This window comes from Aquila chrysaetos, chromosome 10 (assembly GCF_900496995.4).
Source record: "Aquila chrysaetos chrysaetos chromosome 10, bAquChr1.4, whole genome shotgun sequence".
Lineage (NCBI taxonomy): Eukaryota > Metazoa > Chordata > Aves > Accipitriformes > Accipitridae > Aquila > Aquila chrysaetos.
Window position 1 is genome coordinate 11,930,410 of NC_044013.1, and position 17,606 is coordinate 11,948,015.

Here is a 17,606-nt window from a genome sequence, read left to right on the forward strand (position 1 = left end):
CGTGCTGCCTCACACAGCCTGAAGGAACTGAGGCATTTGCAACAGCCTCAGCACCCACCATCCCACAACCGGGGGGTCACCCACCCACAGCAGACATTGCAAGGAAGGATTTCTGGGACGGGTTTCTCAACCCCACAGTAGCCACACACAATTCCCAACAAGTCTGATTGTAGAGGGACAGCAGGATTGCTGAGCACCCCATACCCACACACCCCAGCTCACTTTCATTTAGCCTCTCTGATGGTTTCCCAGCCTAACCTGTCCCTACCGATCCCAGAAGCAGCCAGGCCGTGCAGGATCATGCAGAAACCATGCTGGGGGCACAGCTGCAGCTCTCCACGGAGTACAGCCGTGAGAACTCGCTGCCTCGCCTGCCCTGAAAACAGCAGCAGAGGGGTGGCACTGCGCTGCAGACACCAGCTGGGACCACAGCCCCCAGACCCTCCCCGTCAACACCCTGCACCCCTCTACTCCCTCTCCAACTCTCTTCCCAGCCCAAGTCCAAAGCAAAGAAAGAAAGGAAGGAGAGAAAGAAGGAGAGAAAGAAATAAAAAAACTAAAACAAATCAAAACTAAAACAAAAAGCAGCAGTTGGGAGGCAGCCTTGTTAGGACAACTCAGCAAAATAAAATTCCGGTTTATTGTTGGACAACATTGTTTCACACATACATCAAACAGGCCAAAAAAAAAGAAAAAAATAAAAATAAACAGCAACTTCATAGACAGAAAAAAAAAAAAAAAAGAAAACCTTTTTATCTTTGGCCTTGCCACCTCATACAAACCACGATCTATGGTACAGCTAAAGTACATACACAAAAAAAGTTACTGGAATGCTCAGAATAAGATTGTAAATTTTTTTTTTTTTTGCATTTTTGTCTTTTTTTTTTTTTAATTTTTTTACAAGGTTTTGTTTTATTCTCCTTTGAGATAATGGTTTGGGCCTGGTCACACCACAAGTAAAGTCAGAGATAGGTAACAAGAGAGATATACACTTCAAAGCCCCCCTTTTGGTCAATCCGAGATCACTTAAAAATGGCGGACCTCCTAACAATATGTACAAAAATATAAAATGTAAATAAAAAATACAAACAAATTCTCCTTTAAAGTACTTTTAAGAAAGAAAGCAGGGCCTTGAAGTTTTGGTGCTTGGGGGGGGAGGGGTTCTGTGGGGGAAGGGGGGGGTTTCTCTCCCCGCTAACAGGCGAATCGTTTCGTATGTTCGTTGAGTGGCAGCGCCGCGCCGGGGGGCCGGGAACGGGGTTCACTCTACTTGGTGAGGATGACCACGGCGGAGGGGGTAGGAAGGGGGTGCGTGTGTGTGTGGGGAGGGGGTTGCAACGGGAGGGAAGGGGGGGTCCCAAGGGTGAAGAGGACGCGCTGGCCTTTTTTGTTGGTTTGTTTTCCTCCTTATTTAAAAAAAAAAAAATAATAATAATTTGCTGCCTAGTCATCTTCATCGGTTTTCTGCTTCTTGGGATCGACGTCATCGTCCTGGGGGGAAAGCAAAGCCGTCAGGAGAGGGGACAGGGAGCGGGGCTGCTCATGAGAGCCACGCCAAGGCACGCAGCAAGGCAGGAGAGGGTTTCGGGTTGCTCTCCTGCCTCAGGGAGGACAGAGCAACACAAGTGTTTCCCCCCTCATGCAAAATCCTCTTGCAGCCAGCTCGGGGAGCCCCTGAGCGCCTCTGGCCTGGCCAGCCATGAGCACCCTGGGGCTCCCCAACCCAGGGCCAGCGGCTCCACACAGCCGGAGCAGACACCCTGCTAACCAGGCCAGCGTATAAACGGAACTGGGCCACGTCCCCAGAGAGGCACAGGGAGCGCACAGGCAGGGCAGGGCGTTCCAGCCCCAGAGCCCAGCCTGGCCTCTCCAGCCCCACGGATGCTCCCTCCAAGCCCTCTGGGGACACGGGTGGCTCCGGAGGGCTGGTTGCTCTTCCTACCTCGTCATCCTCGGCTGCCCGTTTGCCTGTGGCTCCCTCAGCTTCGTCGTCTTCATCACCATCCTCTTCCTCACCTGCACAGAGGAGAAGGGGAGGAACGTGAGACCCTCTCGGAGGATTACAGCACCATACACCTCCCTTCTGGGTTTAATTCTGGCTCAGCCCCACACTGCAATGTCCAGTGTCCTGTCTCCCCAGCTGGCACAGCCGCCGCTCAGGACAGCAGGTGCCCGAGGACGTGGGGGCTTTCAGGGCATCCCCCAACTGGCTTGACCCACCAAAGAGGAAATAAGGATTGGCAGCATCGATTCTGGCTGACACCACGTTTGTAGTGCAGACAACAGGACGGCAAAACCAGCACCTACCGCGAGCGCTGAAATCACAGCAAAAAAGGGGAGGGGGGGGGGACGGAACTCTTTCTAGTGGCTGCTCCACCTAACCGCTCCAGATTACTTCTGCTTCCCTTCGCAGCTATTAGTCCATCTTTAATGAGTTAAGAGAGCCAGAACGCATTAGTTCTGAGTCAGAACACTTTCTAATTATCAGAACGGCAAACAAATGCTACCAACTTATCTTACAGCCAGAGGAGGATGAACAGAGAGCTCTGGGCTTTGACCCACTTTGAGCTCAAATAGGCCAGTGGATCAGAACGACTGAGTCCATTGCCTTTGGCCAGTTTTGGGGGGTCGGGGGCAAGACCGGAGGCTCCAGAGGAAGAACAACCTCTTGGCTGCCAAGACGAGTCTCTTGTGTAACAGGAGACCCTACTAAAACTTAGAGTGTTAAGGCCAGTAAGCTGGCTTTAAACCACTGCCACAAGCCACACGTATAGACAGCCAGGGGGATTAAGGTCAGCCCATCCTCCCTTCCCCTCTCTTCTCCCCAGCGTGTGTCCAGCCATGGCATGGCCCATGCGGCGGGAAGGGCCAAGATTAGCTCCCAGCAATGGATCAACACACCGGCAGCCATCACATGCGCCGGGACGGCCGGCGGGTCAGGTGACAGCGCCAAGCTGATTGGGAGCATTTTTAGTTCTCTGAGCTGCTTTAAGCAAAGCAAATAATGAGATGGGATGGGGAGAAGGGTGAGAAAAATATACCCTCAAGCTCCCCTCCACTGTCAAACTCCAGGATGGAGTTTGGCCACAAGTGTTGGAAAAAAAAGCTGATGCAAGCTGCTCTCGCTGCCTTTAAATCTCTCTCCTGCAGCGTTCGGCTGCTCAGGTGCAGCTCTCAGGCAGGGATCACCTGAGGGCAGCAGGCACGGACAGACAGAGCCCGTGCAGGATCCCTGCAAGCACTGCATGCCAAATCGTGCCTGCGCTCAGCGCGCTGGGAAGAGCAGGGCTGGCACTGCGGGACCAAAGCTCCCCGGGCTTGTCACAGCAGTATCCAAGCAACACTTCCACCCCACACACATACGCCTGTGGCACACACATCCCCCTCCTGCCCAAGGGGAGCAGGGAGAGGGAAGTATTCCCCCCTCTTCCACCCCAAAGCAGGGCTGGATGTAGATGGGCTCACGACAGCACATGGGAGCACTGCACTCTGTCCCCAAGGGTTAAAATCTCAAGCATGAAGAGGGACACAATTCCCAGTTTTTCCTAGTGAACCAGTTCCTACCAAAGGGCACAGCAGACAGCAGGCTGCTGAGAGCAGAACACTACCCCAAAGGGGGCAGCTCTCCCTGCTTACACTGTCTGAATAGGCACTGGCCTAACGGTCATTAAATTTCCAGCCCTGTCGCTGTCTCCCCAAACTAACCAACAGGTTAGTAGGTCAGCACGTAAACTGAAAATTCACAGGGGATTAACCTAGTAACAGCTATCAAGGGCCCCGAGTTCATTTCAGTGTAACAAGAATGGTTTTCTCCCAGCCTTAACGAGCGATAAAAATAAACAATGTTATTCATCCAAGCAGATCTTGGGAAAAAAATAATAGCAGGGAGGGTGAGAAGTGATTCGGCAAGTCACTGCTGGATTTCTGGTCGCTGCTGCCAAAACCCACTTCCAGGCTGGGTCAGGTCAGGAAGCAGGGGAGGGCAGGGAGATGCGGGACACTGCGGACAGAAAAGGTTGAAAGCAAGCCTGTCCGCTCCCATTGGGAGGAGGAGGGAAGAGCCGCAGGTTCCTCTGCCTGCGTTCACACAGCATCCAGCCCAGGAAAGGCCCAGGAGAGGGGACCACATCAGCCTCTCGGCATGCTGCTCCACAAACAAGGATGGTGACCTATCCTCTGTGCCTGGGCCAAGGCATGGCCATCCAGGGCTGTCCCCATCCCACTGGTCCGCACTCATGTCTGCAGCAGCCGTAGTGATCACAAGAGTCAAGGGCAGATTTTACTACTCGCACGGAAGGGCTAATGCGCTTATTCAGCGCCGCGGTATAGTGCCGTCTGGCTGGAGGAGGGAGGAAGGAAGGAATCTGTCCTCAACCTGCTGGAAGGGATTCAAGGCTGACTTCACTCCCAGCACTGGTGGCCCAGGCGAGCGAGGAAGGACTGAGCCTGGCTGGCGAGAGCCGCCTGGCCGCAGCCGCGAGGGGGAGATGCTGCTCTCGGCTCTCCTCTGCTTCTCAGGAGTCTGCTGTCCAGGGCAGGACGCAGCCGTGGGATGGGGGTGGGGGGAACAAAGAAAGTTACCATCACCCTCTTCCTCCTCGTCCTCTTCCTCACCACCTTCCTCTTCCTCTTCGTCTACTTCGTTGTCAGCCTCCTGCTCTCCGTTTTCCTCGTTCTCCTTGGCAAGACAAAACATCACTTAAAAAAAATACACTGGGGAAGGGAGAAGGGGGAAGATATGTTCAGCAGAAGTGCGCGTCCCCACCTTTCCTGCCTAAAGCAAAGCACCAGCCCAGCGGAGCCCCAGGCACGCGCCCCGCTTCCTGCCTGCCTCCACACGACGCAGACAGCCCCGGCACGAAGGATCAAGTCTAGAGTAACTTGGGGCTGCAGCTTTGGGGCGAGGACAAAGACTGCAAAGGCTCTTGTGACACACTGAAATACAGCAGAGTGAATTTCCCCCAGCATATTAAAAATAGGAAACCAACCGGTTTACTTGTACACAATGTGTTTCCCCATTCAACTGATTGTAATGCTGTAAATCTAGGGTTTCTTTTATTTTTTCCCCCCCTCTCCTTTTCCAGTGCCTAGGGAGGTGGCAGCACTGAACACAACCTCACACGGCTTTCGGGGAGGGGATCCAAGCCCAGCCCTTCCTTTCTGCACACACATGAGCTGCCCACAGGCTTGGGAGCACCTGTTGAACCTGGAGCCCCAAAGGCTTAAGGGCTCTCTGCACAGAGCAGTGCTGCCACTTGGAGGGGTCCCCTCTGAGCAGGGCTGGGGACAAGATCGCAGCAAAAGCAAGAAGGGAGAGGAAAATTAAAAGGCGTTGGCATAAGGGCTGCCTCTCCCTGCAGATTGTAGCCATACTCACAGCGTTGCCGTTGGCCGGTGCATCTCTGCCATTTTCTGTTTCTTCAACAACTTCCTTCTTCTCTTTTAGATCCTGGAAGGAGCAGAAAAGCAGAGAAGTCACCCCAATTCCAGGTGCCTGGGTCACAGAAGCTGCAGATCAGGTGTGAAAAACACAGTCCAAGAGAGAGAGGGAGCTGGTTTCTCTTCACACCGATTTGCTCTGCAATTTGGTCGCCACATTCTGGCTCCTCCTTGGGAATGGGAGAGCGTGGGGGTGAATCTCAATTCAAGTCAGCCTTGCCAGAGAGCAGCTATCTAAAAAAGAGACTGCTCTGTTTCACCTCTGAGCTCCCAAACACAGAGAGCTGGCCGTCTGCATATGCTCAACAGCAGCAGAGCTGGCCGATTGCCCATCTTAGCACAGTCCACGCAAGCTCCTGCAATGCCACGGAGAGCCAGCAGCCCCGTCCAACGTAAGAGCTCCGCCGCCCCAGGGCTGCAGACATCCACGGCTGCTCGGTACCTTCGCAGCAGGAACAAATCCCAGGAACTCATTAGCAGAGACTGTGGTCTCTGCCCTGCCTGGGGAAAATCATACGGCAAGTATTACACGCCTGGTCTTTCTCGCAGCAGCAGAGGAGACTCCAGTATCCAGCTCGCAGCTTTAAGTGTAACAGGATGGGGTGGGGGAAGAAGTCTATTTTTACACTGCTCCAAGAGCCGTGCCTGGCTAGTTCGGTTCAAATCTCCACTGCGAGCAGAGCGAGAGGAGAGCGGGAGTTTGTGTGTTTTTGCTATTGATCACTGTCAAAATGTCATGCCAAGTCGCTCGGCAAACAGGCTGAAAGGATCCAACTTTATGTTCCCGCATAAAGAACACTTGGATTTAACACTGGCATCTCTGCTTGCATCCTCCTCCCCTTCTGTTCCTCCATCAGCTGGAGCGAGATCCTTCAGCACAAGGAGCGTTACCCCAGCCAAGGAAAGCAGAGAGGCCCTTCCCCGGGGCCAGCAGCACAGCCACACAGCCGGCTTCAGCAGCGACCACGAGGTGTTTCAAAGTTGCTGGCAGCTCCCTACTTCGCTGCAGCAGCAAGCAGCTTCGCCCCCCTCCCACCTGCCCTTTGCGGCTGCCTCGCAGCCCGCAGCGAGCGGGCACTTTCACTCCCGCTGAGCCACTGTCACTTCCTCGTGGAAACGCCGGTGGGTAAGAGCACAGCCCTGGCCCTGCTAGTGTGGCCACTGCTCCTGTTTCAGGAGGGTTTCTACTACCCTGCAGGCTGCTTCGGCGAGACAGCGCGGGGGTTTTAGACCACCAGGTTACTTAAACCACTCAGACCCAGACGGGCACGCACAGATGCCGTTAGCGGAGGCACCCAGGCTGCCAGTGCAGCAAGGAAAGACTTTCTTTGGAAGCAAGCTTTGGGGCAGCTACACCTGTTGATCGAACCTCACCTAATCAAACCAGCATCCCAGGAGCCTGGGGTAAAACAAAAACACAAGCTCCCTCCTCCTTTCACTGCTGACATACAAATCCCAGGCCATCTCCTCCACACTGCCCAATTCCAGCACAGTTTTACACTGTCAGCGGCTCCCGCTATTCCCTGGAGGCTGATCACAACCACTTAACCGCTCACGCACCATCGCGCTGCTGCGTTCTGCAGCCGCTGCCTCACATCAGGCACATGGGCATGAGGGCGACAAAAGCATTTCCTAAGTTAAACACAGAGCAGATCGAGCAGTCAGAGTTTCCACATCTCACTAAGCCCGACGGTTCTTTTCAAAAGGAGTCGTTCACAAAACGTAAGCAATCCTCCCGGTGAAGGAGCAATGCATTCTTGGGGATTTTAGCTGGACGGATCTCCAGCCCTGACCTTTCCCGCACCACTGAAGACGCTCTCAGTTTAACGACCATCAGGATGCCAGGTCATGAAGTTTGTGCTAGCAACAGGGTTGCAGAGAGGACCACAGCTTCTCCCTTTCCCCAGGCCCAGTCCAATACAAACAGACGGATGTCTACAGCAGCCTCCAGACCAGGAGTCCGTACAGCAGGACTGCTTTAGCTCCAAAGCTTTGACAGAGCCTCTAATTATAGGTGTGGCGAGGCTGTTTGTCCATAAAATAGCAATGGTGTTTAGTCATACACCAACTGCCCGGGAAGCTCTACCTTCGCTCCCGCTCAGCTCCCGGGGCGCCAGCAACTGCCCGCGCAGCCGCTGCTCCCAACGGGGAGGGACCGCGGCAGAGGGCAGGATCCCGGCAGAAAGGACCGGCAGCCCGCCGCTCGCCGTCCCAGCGAAGACCCGCGGGACGGCGGAGGAGCCGCCGCAGCCCGCGCCTCCCGCCGGCAGGGGGCACCCCCACCACCGCCCCCCCCAGCCCGCGCCGCCACGCGCCCGGCCGCCGTTCAAACCGCGCGCCACTCTCCGCGCCCCTCTCATTGGCCGTCCGCCAGCGCGCCGGCCCGGCGCCCCGCGGGTTGCCGGGAAGTGTAGTCCCGGCGGGGGCGGCGAGGCGGACTCCAGCTCCCAGGGGGCGGCGCGGGCAGGGCCGCACGTGGTGGGCGCCCCGCGGCACGGCGGCGGCCGGGGGCGGCGCTCGGCGCGGAGCCGCCGCCCGGGCGGGGCGGGAGACACCACCCCCTGCCCCCCCCCCTCCCTCCCGCCCGCCACCGCCTCCCGGGACCGCTCCGGACGGCGAGGCGGGACGAGGGCGAACGGACCCGGTGCCTTCGCGCTTCCCCCCTCCGCCTACCGGGTGTGTGTGTTTGGGGGGGAAGGGGGTCACCTTGCCGCCGTGCGCGTCTCCGCCCGCCCCGCAGCACGGACCCCTGATCCTCCCCGGGAGGGCGAGCCGGGGACGAGGCCCCCTTCCCCCACGCTGTAAAGGGCAGGGGAAGGTTAACGGCAAACTTGGCCCCGTTCCCCCGGGGAGGGATGGGGATCGACCCGTCTCGCCGCTTCCCGGCTCCGGGGACGGACCCGCGGCCCCGGAGCGGAGGCAGGGCGGACGGGGGGGGGGTACGGCTGCGGGAGCGGGAAACAGAAGTGAAATCGAAATCTGCCAGAAACGGCGTTTCGTTGGTTGTTTTTTGTAAACCCTCCTCCCTGTCGGATTTTTTTTTTTTTCTTCCCCTCCAGCTCCGCTTCCCCCGGGAGCGGCACGACCCGGTGCCGGCCGGGGCGCAGGGTGAGGAGGCCCCCGGGCACGGCCTCCCCATCCCCCGCCGCCTTCCCACGCACCCGCCCGGGTCGGGTCGGGTCCCCCCGCAACTTTCGCGGCCGCGGCTCCGGGCTCGACGGGGCGCATCGCCGCCCACGGCCCGGCGGGGAGCGCAGCCCGCCCCGGTGCCCGGCGCCCCCGGGGGACGCTCCGCCGCGGCTCGCAGACAAAGGCGGGCGCCGGGAGCCGCAGCGGGGACTCCCGGGAGAGCCTCTCCCGGCCGGTACCGGCGATCCCCAACCGCTCCCCGTCACCCCCGGCACCGACTCGCAAAGTTATCCCGCTGCGAGGAGCTCGGCCCGCGGCCGGAGTCCCCAGCCCCCCGCCGCCCCAGCGCACCCGGGGCAGCTCCGCCGTGGGGGCTACCCCCGCCAGGGCAACTCCGAAAATAGCAACCGCGACCCCCCCCCCCCCCCCCCCGGGGGTGCAGCTCCGGCGTACCCCTCTGCCCGCCCCCCCCCCCCCCCCGGGTCGACTCCGAAATAGCAAACCCCGCCCCCCCCCCCCCCCATCCGGGGCAGCTCCGACACAGCAACTACCCCCCCTTCCGGGGGGAGCAACACTGAAATAGCAACGGCCCCCCCTTCCTTCGGGGGTAACACCGACACAGCAATTGCCCCCCCCACCCCCCCGCATCAAGCGGGTGCAACTCCGAAACAGCAACCGCCACCCCCAAACACCCCCCCCCTTCCCCCCTTTTCGGGATCAACTCCACAACAGTCACTGCCCCCCCCCCCCCCCCCCGCTCCGGTGCATGTTCCGGAGTGCGCCACCCGCCCCCCCCCCCCGCAGGGACGAGGCCGAGCGGGACCCAAGTTTGACGGGGCTGTCAAGCTCCCGCAGCGGATTGAATGAGACGATCGCTGCCCGCCGCCGCCATCCCCCCGCCGCAGACGGGTGCCGAGGCGCAACCGTGCTTCCCCCCCACACACTCCCCGAGCCCCTCCACGGCGGGACGGCCCCGCAGCCGCCGCTGCTGCTGCTACTGCTGTCCCCGGGAAGGCGGGAGGCAGCGGGCCGCGGAAGCCGGCGCGGCACGGCGGGGCTCGCAGCACCGGCGAGGGCGGCGAGCACGTTTCCCGCACGCTGTAGACAAAGAAACGGCGCAGGCAGCTCCGCACGGCGAGAGCAGCGGCGGCGGCGGCAGCGGCCCCGCACCGAGCCCCACCGCGAACTTCCAACAGGAAGGGGTTGGGGACGAGGGACGGGCGGGAAGGTGGGGGGAGTAAAAAAAAAAAAAAAAAAAAAAAAAAAAAAAAAAAAAAAAGAGAAAAAGATAAAAAGCCGCAAAAAAAATCGCTTGGGGAAAAAAAAAAAAATTACAGCCGGAAAAAAGCGGCGAGCGGGGGCCTGGGGGGTGGGGAGAGTCGCGGGGCGGCGGCTCACCTTGGCGGAGATCTCGGCGCTGGTGTCCACGGCCGTGTCGGACATGGCGGGGGCGTGCGGGGCTGTGGCGGGGCTGTGGCGGCGCGGGCGGCGGCGCGGGCAGAACAATGCCAAGATGGCTTTGCGCGAGCCAGTGGGGACTCACGCGGCGCCACGGCCCCTCTTATAGAGCCGGGGGCGGCGCGCGCGCTGCCCCGCGCCGCGCCCATTGGCCACGCGCGCCGCGGCCGCCGGCGCCCATTGGCCGCGGCGCAAACAATGGGCACGGCCGCTTAAAGGGGCAGGCGCCGGCGCCGCCGACACTGCGGCGATGAGTTCGGGCTCGGTCTCAGCGTGGGCGAGGCGCGGGGCGGTGGGCGGCAGAGCCCCGCCCCCTTTCCTCCCCTCCCTTCCCGCTGCCTCCGCCCCCGCCGCCTCCGCCCCGCCCCGCCGTGTGAGGCGGCGGGCGGGCGGCCCCCCCCCCTCCCTTCTCCCCCCCCCGTTCCCCGCCGCAGCCAGCCCGCATGCCTGCGGAGGGGCGGGAGGCGTGCGCGCCCGCCCGCGGAGGGGAGGAAAAATAATAAGAGTTAAAAATAATAATAGTAATAGTAATGCGGGAGAACCGGCGCTGCCCCCCCCCCTCCCCCCCCAGCTCTCCCGGGGCCTCCCCGCGACGGGGAAACGGTGCCCGCCCGGGGCGGCCGGTGGTGCCGGAGACGGCGGGTGATACCGGGGAGCCCCGTCCCCTCGGTCGCCGCCGGGGTAACCCGTCCCCCCTCCCCCGCGCAACCTGCGCCCTGTTCTGAGCGCCGCGGAAACTTTTTTGCCACAACAACAACCGCCGCCCCCGGCGGGGAGCGGGGGAGGGGCGGCCAGCCGGGGGTGCCGGCCGCCGGGCAGAAATGCGGGATTCCCACCCATTTGCTTATTTCACAGTAAAAAAAAAAACAACAAAAACCAACAAACCAAAAAAAACCAAAAAACAAACGTATCCAGGCCGCCTCACCGCCCCTCTGCCCACACACACACACCTTTCGCGAGCTCACGCCTTGGCACGCACCGGGAGCTTCCCCGCACTCCCCCCTCCGCAGCCCGCCGTTATACCACGCCGCGGCCCCCCCCACCCCATGCCCGCGAGCACCGGGGCCACCTCTGCCCCCCCCCCGCCGCCGGGTAACGGGGCACCGACGCGGCGAGTGAGGGGGCTCTGCCACACTCAAGATGGCGCCGAGAGCCCTTCGTGGGGCAACCACACGGTTTTACCACCCCCCGGGAGCCGCTCCCCAGCCCGCAACGGCCCCGCGGGTGAGGTAGCACCACGCGTAAGCGTCCCCCGGTGCGGAAGGCGAGAAGGAAGCGGCGAGAGGGTGAAGAAAAGCACCCCCAGACGGAGCAGCACCTCTGCCACACTCAATATGGCCGCCAGGCTAAGGCAATAGTCGGCAGAGCCTGTCCTCGGAGGGCGGGATATAGGGATCGAGCGATGCGGATTGGTCGACAACGCTGAGCGAACGCTGTGCTGACGCTTTGCGGCTTCTTAGTGGCTGAAGCCCCTGTCTGTCTAAAGCGGAGTGGTTTTGAAAACCCGGAGCGGGCGCGGGGCGGCGCGTTGGAGCGGAGCTGGGGCTACCTGGCTGGGCGTACGGGGCGCTCTGCGGGGAGGGGCGCGACCCCCGGTGGCGGGGGGGGGCTGCCGCGGGCCGAGGGTGCCCTCTCGGCCGCTGGGAGCCGGGCTCCCCCCGCCCCCCAGCTTTTCAGGAGAGCTGCAGAGAAGCAATGGCAGCCCCTGCACTGCCTGGCACCAGGCCTCGTGGCACGAGGCGTCATGGCGCCGGCCTCCCTCACCCCATCCCCACATGCGCCCAGCAGCTGGACACCAAGGCCACAGGGCCCTGTTTCCAGGACAGAATGTTCCTTCCACAAAACGTAGTAGCACCACAGACAGGCTGCTCTGTGCCTGGTCGCACCATGGAACACTTTTCTCCTCAGACTCAAGTGTCCTGCCCTTCCTGGGAGCAGCCCTGAGGTGATGAAGATGGGGGGGGGGGGCGGGTGTCAGGGCCTCAGCGTTGTGGCGGGAGCGGGAAGCACCGTGGCGGCTGAGACCTCGTGTCAGCCACTGACCGTCCGACTGACCTCGTGCCGGGCCTGTCCGTCCCCTGCCCTGACCGTCCCCCAGCCCCAGGGGCCGCCTCACCGTCTGTGAGCACTGCCACGGAAAACTCTCGCTTTGCGTCAGAGCCGCTCTCGGCACAAGGGTGCCCCGCTCGCGGCTTTCGGGCGCCAGCGGCGAGCCGGTGTTTAGTCAGGAGGGGCCTTTTGGGGACAACGAATTTCTCACGTTGGATGTCCCGCTCTGACCTGGCGGTGGGAGCGGGGAGAGAGCCTCTCCACCCGCTCGGGGGGAAGGACAGGGCTGTGGAAACCGGGATTTCTGGTCGCTGCTGGCTACGCCTCTCGCTTGGTGTGTTCAAGACAAGGGCAGCTGCTGTCTATTCCCGGAGACCACACTCAACAGCGGCTGTGGGTTTGGGGCAGGTTGCTTACAGGGCTGGAGGCAGGAGCGCCCTCTGCCACTGCCAAGCCCAGGGCTGGCGGGGACGGTAAGTCTAAATGCGTCCGAAAGAGGAAAGAAAAAAAAAAAAAAACAACAAACCAAGCCCAGCCCTAAAATAAAACACTTCTGGTGTAACTTGGCTTTAACGTGTGCCTTCTCCTCAAACCAGGGATGTTCCTTTGGGCTTGGGGTTCCCACGTTTTGTGAACAGTTAAAAAAAGAAAGAGAGATGTGGGATATTTGGGGAAGAAAATGAGGAATCCTCAAGGGATGGTCACACTAGGATCCCACAGAAGACAGAGAGAGGGGGGAGATGAAAAAAACTGAGCCTGGAGTGGAAGCAAAACTGCCTTAAACCACTCTGCATTGGAAATCCATGTATAGCTCTTGCCGTCGTCCCTCCGTGCAGCGGGATGACCCGGCTGGTGAGTGCCCCTGCGTGTAAGGCAGAGAGAAACTGGCTCAGCTTAGCGTTTCATGCCTCAGCAGTCCAAAAAGAAACGACAACAAAAAAACTGTTGCCTGTAAAAGGCAGCTGCCGCTTTACCTCTTCTCCACCCCTCCCGCCGGCCGGGGCTGGGGAGCGGTTCCGCAGGGAGCAGCGAGAGGAGGGTGGAAGGGGACTTTGCAAAAGTGTCCGAGCATCAGGCACAGAAGTTTCCAGGGCTGAGCTCTGCCTAGGATCTCGCTCTGTCTGCAGCAGGCGATCACTTTGGCAAAGGAGTCGAGGTGCTGGAGGAGGCAGTAGGACTTTTCCCTCCTCGTCGGCTGTTTCCCTAGCTCAGCAAGTAGCAGCCTCTCTAATCCCCAGCGAAGATCCTGCTGCTCGGGCGATTATTTCATCGCAGCAAGCTGCTCCTCGGAGGAAATTCTCATTACGCTCTTCGGAGAGGCAGGGGAGGGGCGACTGTCACTCAGCTGCTCTGGAAAAAACAGAGGGATGAGCCTGCAGCATCCGCGGGCTTCGGCGCACGAGACGTGGTAGTGTTTCTAGGTCAGGCTGCTGATGCGGGACGTGAAGCCGGCAGAGACGACATCCTGGCTGTGTCACCTTCTGTTCCTCGATGGGCAAGGGTTCCACGCGGGGGCTGTGGCTTTGTGGACGTTTGCTCTGTGGGGCCAGGAGGATCACTTTCGGGGGGGGCTGGAGGGCGATGGGAAGGTGGGAAGGAGCTTCATGTGTGCTCACAGGAGGAAGTGGAGGCGTGTAGAGCACTGGGGCCGGCTCATGGGTCCAAAGAGCATCTTCGTGAGACCGTGGGGCCAAGGCTGAGACCTCATCGCAGGAGACAGAGACTGCCCTTGCAGAGCACTAGCCACCCCAGCCCACGGAAGGGCCAGTGAGGCTGTCCTCCTCCCCACGTCCCGGGCTGCTGCTCTTCCGTCCATCCCCACGAACCACGTAAACAGGAGGGAGCGGGTCCCTGTGGTGCACTTTAATTAAGGGATGGAGGCAGCGACTTCGCCTTTCCCCAGAGGATTGCAAAAGGCCCAGGCGGGCCCCACACTTCAGCTCACGGCCACCCCTGCTCCGACACGCGCTCTGCCCCCTGCGTTACAAAACAGGGCTCTGACTCACTGGCCTTTCCCAGCCCGCTGCTCATTGAGCCTGGAGACATTTGCAGGGATCCCTCAGAGGGATGTAGGGAGTCTGGCTGCTCTGCACCCCGCTGCCAGCACCCAGAGCGGGACGTGGCAGGCAGGACATGGCATTGTCCCACCAATGTCCTCTTCAGGCTTCTGCGTGGAGCCCCAGGACGAGGACAGCTTTCTAGGGAGGTTAACCCCCGTGACTGGAGAATACGGGAAAGTGAGTGTGACCTCTCCAGGTCCCCTGACCCCAGCAGGCAATGACACCATGGTCCCTTGATGTCCAAGATGCTTGCTGGCTTCTCTACAGCTCTGCGAAGCCACTGCCCTGGCTAGCCAAGAGGTGGTGACAAGGGAGCACCCTTTTCTGCCTCCCTCTGCTGGGTGCTCGCAGGAGCCAGGGCCAGGTTGAGGGCAGCAATACACCCCAGCGCTGCTGCTAATCCTGCTCCTGCCCATGGGCAGGGTGGTGACACGATGGGGGGACGAGGGAAGCCTCAGTTTTGGGATGCTGGCTTTTCCAGGGAGCCCAGCATCACCTTCCTGGCTGCAGAGGGCCAGCACCGGTGATGCCATGGCCCAGGAGCCAGCACTCAAATTCCTGTCCTTCCCTGCCTGCGTGCCAGGACGACACTGGCTTGCCCCTGGCAGGCTGCCAGGGCCCCACGGCTGGGTTTAAAGACAGCAAAGCTGATTATTGCCTTTTTCTCAGGTGAAGGGTGAGGAGGGCTTCGGGGCAACCTGCCCCAGAGGCAGGGGAAAGAGACCTGTGCCCCAGGGCGCGAGCTTGGTGAAGTTGGAAAACAGTTGTTTCTCTCTTTTAATTAGTTTTCTGTTTTTTCACCCCCGGTTTGAAGGTTGGTTGTGACCACGAGCCCGAGTGAACAACGCCGTGGATCTGACTCAGGGCAAGGGCCTATCACACAGAGATTACACACCCACACCCTGCCCCAGGCCTGGGCCTTGGGCCAGAGACGTGGTTTCACTCCTCAGGGCTCCGGTCCCACTGCTAGAAGTGATGCGCGGAAGAGATTTAAAATGAGAGAGAGAGGAAGGTGGGAGGGAGGAGGCGAGGCCAGATTGTCTTCCCTCCCTGCCTCTCCCAGCGCTTTGCAAACACAATGTCTTTGCAATGTCCTCAGGAGGAGGGAAACCCCCCCTGCCGCACGTGCCCAAGGCTGGATGCGTGTTGGGGCAGGGATTGCTGCATGGTGTGGCCAGCCCTGGGCACATGACCCCGATCGTGCCCTGCTCTCCGTCCTCCTTCCTCCTGCTGTCCCCAGCAGGACACCCCCCAGAGCCACCCCATGGGGGTCCCCACCTGACCGGGGCCCTGCTCCTACCCCATGGGGTGCTGATGACCATCATCCTGCAGGGACAACAGCATGGAGAGCCACCACTCCTTGGTCTCATCCCTCCTTGCCGCGTCGGCACACCTGGGAGAAGACGGACACACAACGCGCACGCACACACTCACAATACCAACCCTAAATCTGGATCAGTATCAGAGAGAATTAATTACTGGCTCATGCATATTCAGATGAGAAACTCAGCTGAACCTGGCGGCAGTTCGGCGCCTGGGGCGGCCCTGGAAAGGAGAATTCCTCTGGAGAGATATAAATCACCGCTCCCCTCTATCGCTTCCCCCGTGGAGCGCTACCTCCTGGGGAAGACTGAACCTTGATTTCCTTTTTTTCCTCCTTCTTCTTCGTTTTCAATCTGCGCGGGGCCCCTGTAATTACAATGGGCTGCTTTAGGGCTTGAGTTATTTATTGGGTAACAGTGACACACCTACCCGGCTCCAGCGCCTGCCTGCCCGCGTGTTGTGGCTTGTCCTGCCTACCCAGCAGCACCCGCCATGCCGTGCCGTGCCTTGCTGCTTTACCTCAAGACGGCACAGGCAGCGGCAGCAAACAGGGACCACCAGCCATAAGCAATCCACTAAAGACACGTCCATGGTGGTGTAGCCCCTGTGAGCAGGGGCGAGAGCCACACTCTTGTTTTATTGCAAAACAGCATCTCACACACACATTTGTGTGCTGCTATGGTGGTCAGTGGATGCCACCGAAGCTCACACCGGTTGTGAAATCTTTGGCCCCATTTTACAGGTGGGGAAAGTGAGGCACAGAGCAGGGAGGTGATTTGCCTGGGGTCATCCAGGGAGATCAGCAGAAGAACCCGTGCCTCCAGCCAACATGCGGCTGGGCAAGAAGATGCTGGCTGAAGCGCTCAGCTCAACACTTCGGCTGGCAGGACCCGTCCCCCAAGCCTCTGCTTTGCTTCCTGGTGGGGGTCCTCTGCCCAGCCTCGGCTCCACATCCCCCTGCCCAACCCTGCTCCCCCCACATGCAGGCTTGTGCGGAGGAGGTGAGCACTCAGGGCTGGAGACCACATGGCTGGAGGGAATTAAATAATTGATGGGCCAGAAGTCTCGAGCAGCTACTGAATCTCCAGGGGCAGCATTTGAGAAGCAAAGCAGAACCCCGGATAAGCCCCTTCTCTCTGATACGATGCCAATGTGTGTCACTCCTTCCTGGGGCTTCTGGTGGGCTGAAGACGTGGAGTGCTGGGGATGGGAGCGCTCCTCCGCTCACCTCGCCTCCCAGCTCGACCCCTGCACTGCTGGAGAGCTGGAGGGACTGGCCGCCTTCCAGCCAGGCGGGAAGGAGGCCACTGCTTCCAGGCTGAAACTTTCCTGCATGGGATGGTTCCCATTGAGCAGCACCCTTGGAAAGAGCGGGCTGAGTGGGGAGGAGGAAAAAAGCCTGCAAAATCAAGCCAGGTGCCCAGCTCTTCCCTGTACAAGAGCGTGAGGCCACAAGGAAGCAGCAAGCTCCACACCAGTGAAAGGGACAGCTCTTCTGCCATTGCCAAGCTGCAGCCTCCTTGCTGTGGGAGCATGGAGAATGGCTTTAAAATTTACAGGAGAAAAGCAACTGGATAAATTTGGCATAGAAATCTGAAGGAATTAAATCCAATGGTCCTGCTCCCTGCTCTGGAGGTCCCTTGGCTCCAAAGCTTCAGCAACTGGGAGAGGGTCGCTGCCCCATGGCCCCATTCCTGCTCCCTGCCCTGAGCATCAGGACAGAGGGGATGGTCACTCACTGCTGGCACAGCCACACTGGGCATCGGGGGTTCCCAAGGCAAGAGGGGTAGCCCCTGTGCGATGGCCATGGCCACATGGATCCCAGGCATCAGCCTTGCAGGGTCTCAGTGACAGAAGGAAGAGGTTTTCCCACCTGAAGCATTGATGCAGAGCTGCCACGGGATTTGTCAGGCTATGGCATGAAGCATGTCCCTGCGCTAGACATATTTGTCGATATTTAATACACCAATAAAAGTGGTGCATGACCAAATTGAATATTTAATTTAATATACGCTAACCAGGAGCTGGTTGGCATTTCATCCAATGGAAAATGTTTACTGCCCTCTCTCTCTAACAGATTTTTCATGAAAAGTTGTTGATTTTTTTTTTTCTTGGGATTTATTCACATCTTTTTTTTCTTTTAGGTGA

General features: G+C 59.7%; 1 protein-coding gene and 1 long non-coding RNA gene across 5 annotated transcripts; both read right to left on the reverse strand.

The window, feature by feature from the left end:
• Positions 1-604: 604 nt before the first annotated feature.
• Positions 605-10,122, reverse strand: PTMA (prothymosin alpha). 4 transcript variants are annotated; one of them, XM_030028553.2, is made up of 5 exons: positions 9,967-10,122; positions 5,378-5,449; positions 4,582-4,678; positions 1,943-2,016; positions 605-1,491 (listed from the first exon to the last, which is right to left on the reverse strand). In XM_030028553.2, exons 1-5 carry the CDS (start codon positions 10,009-10,011, stop codon positions 1,444-1,446), a joined length of 336 nt encoding a protein of 111 aa, XP_029884413.1. In that variant the 5' UTR covers positions 10,012-10,122; the 3' UTR covers positions 605-1,443. The 4 variants fall into 4 exon arrangements, with proteins under 4 accessions (XP_029884413.1, XP_029884414.1, XP_029884415.1 ...); XM_030028554.2 differs by having other exon boundaries at positions 4,582-4,675; positions 9,967-10,120; XM_030028555.2 differs by having other exon boundaries at positions 4,588-4,678; positions 9,967-10,120.
• A 2,528-nt stretch (positions 10,123-12,650) lies between these two features.
• LOC115347474 lies at positions 12,651-13,366 on the reverse strand. Its single transcript, XR_003925501.2, has 2 exons — positions 13,050-13,366; positions 12,651-12,937 (listed from the first exon to the last, which is right to left on the reverse strand). It is a non-coding gene; the product is annotated as an uncharacterized LOC115347474 (long non-coding RNA).
• Between the last annotated feature and the right edge of the window lie 4,240 nt (positions 13,367-17,606).